At 50.1% G+C, this 12,696-nt stretch overlaps 1 protein-coding gene across 4 annotated transcripts in view; it reads left to right on the top strand.

Annotated features, from left to right (window-relative positions):
- slc5a10 (solute carrier family 5 member 10) overlaps positions 1 to 945 on the top strand; it is a 35,224-nt gene extending 34,279 nt beyond the window's left edge. For all 4 annotated transcript variants that reach the window (XM_062448549.1, XM_062448548.1, XM_062448550.1 and 1 more), the window contains one exon: positions 604 to 945. In XM_062448549.1, coding sequence (XP_062304533.1) covers positions 604 to 791 — 188 coding nt within the window. In that variant the 3' untranslated portion in view covers positions 792 to 945. The remainder of the gene's footprint in view (positions 1 to 603) is intronic.
- The last annotated feature ends 11,751 nt before the right edge of the window (positions 946 to 12,696 follow it).

The following is a 12,696-nucleotide window of genomic DNA, read 5'->3' as shown; positions in this document are numbered from 1 at the left end:
CCCCTCCTCTGCTCTCCTCTGCTCTCCCCTCCCCTCCCCTCCTCTCCTCTCCTCTCCTCTCTTCTCTTCTCTTCTCTTCTCTTCTCTCGTCTCCTCCTCTGCTCTGCTCTGCTCTGCTCTCCCCTCCCCTCCCCTCCCCTCCCCTCCTCTCCTCTGCTCTCTCCCCTCCCCTCCTCTCCTCTCCTCTCTTCTCTTCTCTTCTCTTCTCCTCTCGTCTCCTCCTCTGCTCTCCTCTCCTCTGCTCTCCCCTCCCCTCCTCTCCTCTCCTCTCTTCTCTTCTCTTCTCTTCTCTTCTCCTCTCGTCTCCTCCTCTGCTCTGCTCTGCTCTCCCCTCCCCTCCCCTCCCCTCCCCTCCCCTCCCCTCCCCTCGACTCCCCTCCCCTCCTCTGCTCTCTCCCCTCCCCTCCCCTCCCTTCCCCTCTTTCCTCTCCCCTCCTCTCCTCTCTTCTTCTCTCGTCTCCTCTCCTCCTCTGCTCTGCTCTGCTCTCCCCTCCTCTCCTCTCCTCTGCTCTGCTCTCTCCCCTCCCCTCCCCTCCCTTCCCCTCTTTCCTCTCCCCTCCTCTCCTCTCTCACTCCGATTGTCCTCCTGTCATCTCCTGTCAGGTTCGGAGGCGGTTCGCAGGGTGACTTGTGGCCGTGCGGTGGGTCTGTGTGTGTCCAGCCAGGAGGAAGAAACTCCATCTCCCAGAGTTCCTAGCGTGAGGGAGAGTGTGTTCTGGTCCAGGTTCTGCTGTGCCAACGCCCTCCTCCTCATCTGCATCAACATCTTCCTCTATGCATACTTTGCCTGAGTCTATACACGACACTACTACACTACACACTACACACTATATATTACACTACACACTGCACACTATATATTACACTACACACCGCACACTATATACTACACTACACACCGCACACTATATACTACACTACACACTGCACACTATATACTACACACTTTACCGTAATGAATAGTTGTGTTCATCTGATAGATTATTAGTGTGCTTTGACATAATTCCTCCAGTCTTAGTTAATACTCATTGTTTGTGTTTGTTCACGTGTTTTTATCAATAAAGTTAAGAATATTTGGATCAAGGAAGCGTTTCTCTTTATTGACACAGACGGTGACACAATAAGACTCACACCTAGATGTCATGTATCAACAGTGGCCGGGTTTCCCAGATTCGTTAAGAAGCTCTTAACGCTAAGAGCTTCTTAGGAACGTTCAAGCTCTTAGCGTTAAGAGCTTCTTAAAGAATCTGGGAAACCCGGCCATTATCTCTCTCCTCTTTCCTCTTCATGAAGAACTTGACTGTCACTGATCTGGATTTTGATTGACAGGTGTGTCGACCAGTAGGAGCACAGGGGGAGGGACCAGGAGTGATTGACAGATGTGTCGACCAGTAGGAGCACAGGGGGCAGGGACCAGGAGTGACTGACAGGTCTTGGTGGACAGCAGTTGGACAGACTGGTCCCACTCGGTTACTGTGAATCACAGGCATGCAAACTCCTCACCTGTAGGTGAAACTCACCTTTTTGAAACCGAAATGGGTAACCTACATGATTTGTGCAGATCCAATGAGAAAATATTTTTTTTGGGGAGGGGGTCATGGCCGTGGCCAACACAGCATTTTACCCGTGCTTCGCAACTTTACAACTAACTAACGAACCAATCGTCACTCCTAATGCCTAAACCTCACAGCCAATCAGAGGCAGAGTGGGGAGAGTTTTTTTTCAAAGTCTCCAACACTGAGCAGTCCGTCGACAACTGAACCGAACTAAAGTGAACACTGCCGAACTGCAGAACGAAATGCCCGTCAGAAAGCAAGCTTAATCTTAATTTTGCTCTCAAAGTGCACCAGATTGATGCGTTTAACTTTAAAATGTATACATTTCCTTCAAGGGTTGGGGTTCGCTGTATCCTTCTCACCGTCTTTGACCCCCTGACCTGTTAGCATGCCTGTCCTGTACTGCCTGGAGTCAGCGGTGGAGCAGGTCGATGGTGTCACCGGGCATGAAGTGCAGGTCTGTACTCACACAGAGGACAAGCCACCGTGACTTCAACACACACACTCACACAGTACATACTCATACACACACTCACACACACCATACACACACTCACACAGTACACACTCATACACACACTCACACACACCTACACACACACACACACCATACACACACTCACACAGTACACACTCATACACACACTCACACAGTACATACTCATACACACACTCACACACACCATACACACACACACACCATACACACACTCAAACAGTACACACTCATACACACACTCACACAGTACACACTCACACAGTACACACTCATACACACACTCACACAGTACACACTCATACACACACTCACACAGTACACACTCATACACACACTCACACAGTACACACTCACACAGTACACACTCATACACACACTCACACAGTACACACTCATACACACACTCACACAGTACATACTCATACACACACTCACACACACCATACACACACACCATACACACACTCACACAGTACACACTCATACACACACTCACACACACTCACACAGTACACACTCATACACACACTCACACAGTACACACTCACACAGTACACACTCATATACACACTCACACAGTACACACTCATACACACACTCACACAGTACACACTCATACACACACTCACACAGTACACACTCATACACACACTCACACAGTACACACTCACACAGTAAACACTCATACACACATTCACACACGCCATACACACACACACACACTCACACAGTACACACTCATACACACACTCACACAGTACACACTCATACACACACTCACACAGTACACACTCATACACACACTCACACAGTACACACTCATACACACACTCACACAGTACACACTCATACACACACTCACACACGCCATACACACACAAAGAAAGGTTGAAGGTGTGATCCACATATATAGGGTCATGCTGAGGTGGGAGGGTAGCAGGGTCATGCTGAGGTGGGAGGGTAGCAGGGTCATGCTGAGGTGGGAGGGTAGCAGGGTCATGCTGAGGTGGGAGGGTAGCAGGGTCATGCTGAGGTGGGAGGGTAGCAGGGTCATGCTGAGGTGGGAGGGTAGCAGGGTCATGCTGAGGTGGGAGGGTAGCCAGGGTCATGCTGAGGTGGGAGGGTAGCAGGGTCATGCTGAGGTGGGAGGGTAGCAGGGTCATGCTGAGGTGGGAGGGTAGCAGGGTCATGCTGAGGTGGGAGGGTAGCAGGGTCATGCTGAGGTGGGAGGGTAGCAGGGTCATGCTGAGGTGGAGGGTAGCAGGGCTACTGAGAGATGGTCATGTCTGGACTTGCATTCATTCTCATAACAGATCAAACACCTGCATTAAACAGCTGAATATATTGAAGTTACTTTTTGTAAATACAGGTATCAATATCCAGAGCTCACATTTTGGGACACATCGATAGCATGTCAAATGTATATTGTGTATCCTTGCTTTAGGACGTGCTACTTAACATGATGTCTTCGTAAACACGTTGACCTTCAGTGATTTGGTGAGTATAGATGCTATATTTTAGTGTTGCTTTCAGCTAGTTCACCTTGTCCGTTCATAGCCTGTTACCCGCCTGAAAAGTACAGCCATGTGTAGTATAGGAAGGAGAGAGAGGAGGGTACAACAAGGAGACGGAGAGCAGGGGGAGGAGAGAGAAAAGTAGAAGAGAGAGCAAAAAGAGGAGCAAGAGGAAAGAGCAGTGGGAGGAGAAGGAGGAGAGAAAAGAGCAGTGGGAGGAGAAGGAGGAGAGAGACAGTAGAGAGAGAGAGAGAGAGAGAGAGAGAGAGAGAGAGAGAGAGAGAGAGAGAGAGAGAGGGGAGAACGGGAGAGGGGAGAGAGAGAGAGGGGAGAGAGGTAGAGGGGAGAGAGAGAAGGGAGAGAGAGAAGGGAGAGAGAGAGGGGAGAGAGAGAGGGGAAAGAGAGAGGGGAAAAAGTGAGGGAGAGGGGAGAGAGAGAAGGGAGAGAGAGGGGAGATAGAGGGGAGAGAGAAAGGGGAAAGAGAGAGAGAGGGGGAGTGAGAGGGGAGGGAGAGAGGGGAAAGAGAGAGGGGAAAAAGAGAGGGAGAGGGGAGAGAGAGAAGGGAGAGAGAGGGGAGATAGAGGGGAGAGAGAAAGGGGAAAGAGAGAGAGAGAGGGGAGTGAGAGGGGAGGGAGAGAGGGGAAAGAGAGAGGGGAAAAAGAGAGGGAGAGGGGAGAGAGAGAAGGGAGAGGGGAGAGAGAAAGGGGAAAGCGAGAGAGAGAGGGGAATGAGAGGGGAGGGAGAGGGGAGAGAGAAAGAGGTGTCAGCTGATGTTGACACATCAGATTAATGTGGCCTTACATACTGTCATCATAGTGAGAAAATAACACACCGGTCACACACAAACACACTGGACACACACACACACACTGGACACACAATCACTGAACATGCACACACTGAACACACAGCTATGTACACACACACAACCTTTGTCAGTTTTCTGATCTAACCATTAATTACAGCTGTGTTCATTAGACTGCACACCTTGCGTTCCACATGTGTGTGAGAGAGTCTGAGAGCAGATCGGAAGATGCGTGTGTGTGTGTGGGGGTTTTGTTGTGTTGCGTGCTTGTTTGTGGGTGTTTTGTTGTGTTGTGTGCTTGTTTGTGTGTCTGTTTTGTTGTGTTGCGTGCTTGTTTGTGTGTGCGTTTTTGTATGTGATGATACGGTTATAATTACATATGTTGTACCTTTACTGTGGTCTGCTTTGGCAACATTGTTTAACCTGAACATTCATGCCAATAAAGCATATTGAATTGGAGAGAGAGACAGAAACGGGGAGAGAGAGAGAAAATAGTTCTGTGTTTGACAGGCACAGAGCAGCAAACATTTGGAACTGACAGTTCTCCTCTCACACACTCACACACACACAATGACACACAGAAAATTACCTGAATGTAGTGAGGAGCAGGGAAGTAGAAGAGAAGAGAGGAGAGAATAGGAGAGAGGAGAGAAGAGAAGAGAGAAGATAGGAGAGAAGAGGAGAGAGAAAAGAGAAGAGAGGAGAGAGGAGAACAGAAGAGAGAGAAGATAGGAGAGAAGAGACGAGAAGAGAGGAGAGAAGAGGAGAGAGGAGAGAAGAGGAGAGAGGAGAGAGAAGAGAGGAGAGGAGAGAGGTGAGGAAAGGGGAGAAGAGAAGGTTGTGAGATGGTGAGTGTGTTTTTTCCTATATCTTCCTCGTTATTTTCATCAAGGTTCATTATGAAAACAATCCCATGATTGACGTACTTCCTCCTGGTCGACCTATATATATTTGTGTACGTGTGTGTATGTGTGTGAATGTGCTTGTGTGTATGTGTGTGTATGGTATGCATGTGTGGAGTGTATATGGTATGTGTGTGTGTTTGTGTTTGTGTGTGTGTATGGTGTGTGTGTATGGTGTGTGTGTGTGTATGGTTTTGTGTATGTGTGTGTGTGTGTGTGTGTGTATGAGTGTGTGTTGTGTGTATGGTGTGTGTGTGTGAGCAGAGTGAGGGTGTGTGTTCTCCTGGTCTCTCGTCTGTGGAGGCTTTGAAGAAACTCCATAGTCAGCTGATCTCTCTGCTGCTGGGAGTGGAGCCTACTGTACAGGTACACACCCACACACACACACACACCTCCACTCTGCACACACACACCCTGACCCTCCATGTGTCCTCCAGTGTTTCCTGCAGGTGTCGGTGCGCTGGTCTTCTCTCCACTGGCCTGCAGCTCTGCTCACTCTTTTCTCTGCTGCCGTGCTGCTGGTCACACACACTCTGCTGCAGCACAGGTACTCTCTCACACACACTGTGCTGCAGCACAGGTACTCTCTCACACACACTGTGCTGCAGCACAGGTACTCTCTCACACACACTGTGCTGCAGCACAGGTACTCTCTCACACACACTGTGCTGCAGCACAGGTACTCTCTCACACACACTCTGCTGCAGCACAGGTACTCTCTCACACACACTCTGCTGCAGCACAGGTACTCTCTCACACACACTCTGCTGCAGCACAGGTACTCTCTCACACACACTCTGCTGCAGCACAGGTACTCTCACACACACACTCTGCTGCAGCACAGGTACTCTCTCTCACACACACTCTGCTGCTGCAGCACAGGTACTCTCTCACACACACTCTGCTGCAGCACAGGTACTCTCTCACACACACTCTGCTGCAGCACAGGTACTCTCTCTCACACACACACTGCTGCAGCACAGGTACTCTCTCACACACACTCTGCTGCAGCACAGGTACTCTCTCACACACACTCTGCTGCAGCACAGGTACTCTCACACACACACTCTGCTGCAGCACAGGTACTCTCTCACACACACTCTGCTGCAGCACAGGTACTCTCTCACACACACTCTGCTGCAGCACAGGTACTCTCTCACACACACCCTGCTGCAGCACAGGTACTCTCTCACACACACACACACTCTGCTGCAGCACAGGTACTCTCTCACACTCTGCTGCAGCACAGGTACTCTCTCTCACACACACACTCTGCTGCAGCACAGGTACTCTCTCACACACACTCTGCTGCAGCACAGGTACTCTCTCACACACACTCTGCTGCAGCACAGGTACTCTCTCACACACACTCTGCTGCAGCACAGGTACTCTCTCTCACACACACACTCTGCTGCAGCACAGGTACTCTCACACACACACTCTGCTGCAGCACAGGTACTCTCTCACACACACTCTGCTGAAGCACAGGTACTTACTCACACACAGACACACACACACACTCACATGATGTCCTCTAACACTAGCTTTTCTTGCAGTGATGGATCTGCTCTGATAGGCTGCTTTGCTCTGTGGCTCCTCCTATTGGTCGGAACCATTGCCATGGCTGCACAACAGAGTCTCAGAGGAGAGGAAATCCCCAGAAGAATACAGACCATAATAATCACTATAGAGGGTAATAAATCATCCTACTGTATGTACAAGGCACTGTCAGTACCAGTCAGAGCCAGTCAGTAAGGAACAATCTGACCAGTTTGAATGAAGAGTTGTGCTCGTAGTTTGGATGTGAGCAGAGTTACAAGCAATGACCTGTTGTGATTGATAGAGCTTCTGAGCCAGCCTGTCCCTGATTGGTCTCAAGGCTACTGCAATCTGCTGACCCCGCCCTCCCAGGCTGTGTCGCTGCAGTGGGTGTACAGAGACGGCCAATTGGTCAACCTACCTGTCAGTCTCCTGGTAGAGGGTGACATCATCGCCCTGAGACCTGGCCTTCCCGCCCCCACGGAACTCCGTGGTATCCAGGTAACAGTTGTCATGGCAACCAATCCCAACCCTAGTCCTAGACAAAGCTCTGCCCTGCTTAATGGTCTCCATCATTACAGGAGGAGGAACATGTGGTCCTATCACGTAGCGACGTCTTCATCCACGCCTCCTCTCCCCTCTCCCCATTGGGCAGCCACAGGCCCCGCCCACAGCGTCTCCTCCAACCACAACTGTTCAGGGTCACTAAGACCCCCACTCTGGAGACCGTGATGTGAGACTTCCTGTTTCCTGCTTCTTACTTTGTTCTGCTCTACTCTGCTCTGCTCTACTCCTCTTAACTCTGTTCTACTCTACTCTCTGACGTAACCCTTGTGCTCCAGGCGCTGTTTGGAGCATGCTCAGAAGCGTCCTGTCTCTGTCCTGGACAACGAGCGCTTCGCCGTGCAGACGCTGCTGGAGAGAGGCCTTGCCCCCCTGACTCTAGTAACTATGCTAAGCTACAAGCTAAGTCTCTGCTCTTCTTGTATTGATTATGCTAAGCTACAAGCTAAATGTCTGCTCTACTTGTGTTGATGATGCAAAGCTAATCTCAGCTGTTTGCAGATTCTGCTGTTACTGCTAAACCTGCTGCGCTTCCTGCTGGGATCTCCAGGAGTTGGACCCTGGCCTGTGGCCCTGCTGCAGACCCCAGTAACACACACACACACACACACACACACACACACACACACACACAGACCTCCATACACACACACACACACACAGACCTCCATACACACACACTCACACAGACCCCAGTAACACACACACACACACACACAGACCTCCATACACACACACTCACACAGACCCCAGTAACACAGACACACACACACACACAGACCTCCATACACACACACTCACACAGACCCCAGTAACACACACACACACACAGACCTCCATACAAACACACAGACCCCAGTAACACACACACACACAGACCTCCATACACACACACTCACACAGACCCCAGTAACACACACAGACCTCCATACACACACACTCACACAGACCCCAGTAACACACACACACACACAGACCTCCATACACACACACTCACACAGACCCCAGTAACACACACACACACACACACACACAGACCTCCATACAAACACACAGACCCCAGTAACACACACACACAGACCCCAGTAACACACACACACACACACACAGACCTCCATACACACACACTCACACAGACCCCAGTAACACACACACACACACACACACAGACCTCCATACACACACACTCACACAGACCCCAGTAACACACACACACACACACACACACACACACAGACCTCCATACACACACACACTCACACAGACCCCAGTAACACACACACACACACAGACCTCCATACAAACACACAGACCCCAGTAACACACACACACACAGACCCCAGTAACACACACACACACAGACCTCCATACACACACACTCACACAGACCCCAGTAACACACACACACACACACACAGACCTCCATACACACACACAGACCTCCATACACACACACTCACACAGACCCCAGTAACACACACACACACAGACCTCCATACACACACACAGACCTCCATACACACACACACACACAGACCTCCATACACACACACACACAGACCTCCATACACACACACACACACACACACACACACAGACCTCCATACACACACACTCACACAGACCCCAGTAACACACACACACACACACTCACACAGACCCCAGTAACACACACACACACAGAGACCTCCATACAAACACACAGACCCCAGTAACACACACACACAGACCCCAGTAACACACACACACAGACCTCCATAACACACACACACACACAGACCCCAGTAACACACACACACACAGACCTCCATACACACACACTCACACAGACCCCAGTAACACACACGCACAGACCCCAGTAACACACACACACACAGACCTCCATAACACACACACACACACACCCACATAACACACACACACTCACACACAGACACTCTCACACACATTCACACACACACATTTTCATTCTTTATAAGTTTCTATAGTAAAAACGTTGTTCTATTTTCTGGTTTGAATATTTGTGTTCAAAATGTTATACTAGATAAATACTGTATATTGTTGGCACACTGTAGTTAAAAGTTACATTGGACTATTATTTGACATATGCATGCACGTATGCATGTTCTAACATTAGCAACATGAATTAACTGACATTCATTTTTATTATTCTAACCATTTGTACCTATTGTAATCAGTACGATTATTGTACTTTCTTAACAGTATCATTATAATTTTTCTATCTTAACATTAGTATTAACAACCAATAATAATGTTATTATTATTATTATAACTTTACATTATTATTATCATTAATATTGTTAATAATATGATTCTTATTCTTATTGTTGTTAATATTCTTATAGTTGTTAATCTTGCTCCTCAGGTGAATGGGACTTTACCCCTGCTGCCCCTCACCTTCCCGTTGCTATGGTTACTGGTGAATGTGTATGGAGAGGTGCAGGTTCTCAACCAGCTGGTACACACACACACACACACACACACACACACACACACAACAGAACTGGTGGGTAGGTACACACACACACACACACACACAACAGAACTGGTGGGTAGGTACACACACACACACACACACACAACAGAACTGGTGGGTAGGTACACACACACACACAAACAACAGAACTGGTGGGTAGGTACACACACACACACACACACAACAGAACTGGTGGGTAGGTACACACACACACACACACAACAGAATTGGTGGGTAGGTACACACACACACCCTCACATACCAGGGGCGTGTTCCATAAGGCTGGGATTGAACTAACCTAACAACCCTAACCCTAACAACCCTAACCCTAACAACCCTAACAACCCTAACCCTAACAACCCTAACAACCCTAACCCTAACAACCCTAACAACCCTAACCCTAACAACCCTAACCCTAACAACCCTAACAACCCTAACCCTAACAACCCTAACAACCCTAACCCTAACAACCCTAACAACCCTAACCCTAACAACCCTAACAACCCTAACCCTAACAACCCTAACCCTAACAAGTCAGTCGGGGCTAAAGCGGTTCCATAAAGACAAAGTCTAGTTCACGCAATCCGACTAATTCAAGTCAGATTCAAGAAGTCCAGATAATTGCGGGTGCACCATATTCTTAACCAGCCCAAGAGGTAGAACAGGGATCATATCGATCCACCACGGCAAAACTACATGTTCACGGCCACATTACTTCATCCAGAAAGAACGTTCTCTTTAAGGTGTACTATGACAGCTCCCTCATCCACCACCTCATCAAAATGACACGCTGTGATTGACATGAACAATACATGGGTTGAGGTCCTTTTCTATCAACCTTTACTTACCTTTACTGACTTTTTTTACATAGTTAATAAATAGCCTACAATTAACCAATAACTTTTTAACATAGTTTTCGTATTAGGAAGATGGAGGATAGAGGCATGGATTTAGGTTTGTTTTGCAATCATAAATGATTTATGTAGCTATCATCATTGTATTGGGGTAATGTAGATCAAAACATATTTTATGTAGCATCAATCGTTTGATTTCACAAAACTACCATATAAGTAAAACATAGGCTGTGTAGGTTGGTATTATTCTGAAATCATTGTTCATCAAGTTTCATCGTTTTCCCCTTTGGTTCAGTGTTACAGGAACGTCTGGTTCAGCAACAACACAGGCTAAGTCTGACAGTTATCCTGCCCCCGGACCAGGCTAGTTTCACAGCATAAGTTGTCATACTCAAGTTCAAACTACATAAAACTGGCTTTATGGAACCGAATCAACTGTAAATGAGTCAGACTAACTGACATATGCCTGGCTTATTCGGTAAACTGGCTTTATGGAACAGGCCTCTGGACAGGCGGGTAGGTACACATACACACACATCACAGTGTTTTTATATGCTGTGTTTCTATAACAGGAAATGATGCGTGAAACAGGCAGGAAGTGTGTGTGTGTCCTGCGAGGACGCCATGCAGCTCTCTGCTTCACCTCCAGTCTGCTGCACAGCCTGGGCTCCGTCACTGTGAGTGTGTGTGTGAGTGATTGTGTTAACATACAAACAGGGACTAGTGTGTTACCTGTGTGTGAGTGGGGTATTTGTGATGTGTGTGTAGGTGCTGTGCTGTGTGGATAAGCAGGGGGTTCTCTCCTGGCCCAGTCCGAACCCAGACAAGGTTCTGTTCTTCAGCAAACACACACAACAGGCCTGCGGGAAGGAGAAGCACACACAGGTAACACACTCACACACACTCACACACACAGACTCACACACACAGACTCACACACACAGACTCACACACACACACACACACACACTCACACACACACACTCACACACACAGACTCACACACACACACTCACACACACACACACACACACACTCACTCACACTCCCTCCCTCCCTCCCTCCCTCCCTCCCTCGCTCCCTCCCTCCCTCCCTCCCTCCCTCCCTCCCTCCCTCCCTCCCTCCCTCCCTCCCTCCCTCGCTCCCTCGCTCCCTCCCTCCCTCCCTCCCTCCCTCCCTCGCTCCCTCCCTCCCTCCCTCCCTCCCTCCCTCGCTCCCTCCCTCCCTCCCTCCCTCCCTCCCTCCCTCCCTCGCTCCCTCCCTCCCTCCCTCCCTCCCTCGCTCCCTCCCTCGCTCCCTCCCTCCCTCCCTCGCTCGCTCGCTCCCTCCCTCGCTCCCTCCCTCCCTCCCTCCCTCGCTCCCTCCCTCCCTCCCTCCCTCCCTCCATCCCTCGCTCCCTCCATCCCTCGCTCCCTCCCTCCCTCCCTCCCTCCCTCGCTCCCTCCCTCCCTCCCTCCCTCCCTCCCTCCCTCCCTCCCTCCCTCGCTCCCTCCCTCCCTCCCTCTCCCTCCCTCCCTCCCTCCCTCCCTCCCTCCCTCCCTCCCTCTCCCTCCCTCCCTCCCTCCCTCCCTCCCTCGCTCCCTCCCTCCCTCCCTCCCTCCCTCCCTCCCTCGCTCCCTCCCTCCCTCCCTCCCTCCCTCCCTCGCTCCCTCCCTCCCTCGCTCCCTCCCTCCCTCCCTCCCTCCCTCGCTCGCTCCCTCCCTCCCTCCCTCCCTCCCTCCCTCCCTCCCTCCCTGCTTGTCCCAGGTGGAGGTGCTCTCCATGTCCAGAGGAAGGGGCGGGAACTCTAGAGTGGTGTTTGATGATTCGTCCTGGTGTAGACACACCCCCTCTCTCAGACCAATGGGATTGGCAATGATGCTTTGTGGCCACTCCACCCTGCCAGTGATGCTCCGCCTTTTTGATCACCTGACCCAGAAGGCCCGGCCCCAGCACTTGGAGGCAACGCCCCCCTGGGGAGTCTGGG

This window comes from Osmerus eperlanus, chromosome 22 (genome assembly GCF_963692335.1).
Source record: "Osmerus eperlanus chromosome 22, fOsmEpe2.1, whole genome shotgun sequence".
NCBI lineage: Eukaryota > Metazoa > Chordata > Actinopteri > Osmeriformes > Osmeridae > Osmerus > Osmerus eperlanus.
Note: the sequence above shows the minus strand (reverse complement) of the source record. Positions and strands in the feature narration are given on the sequence as shown.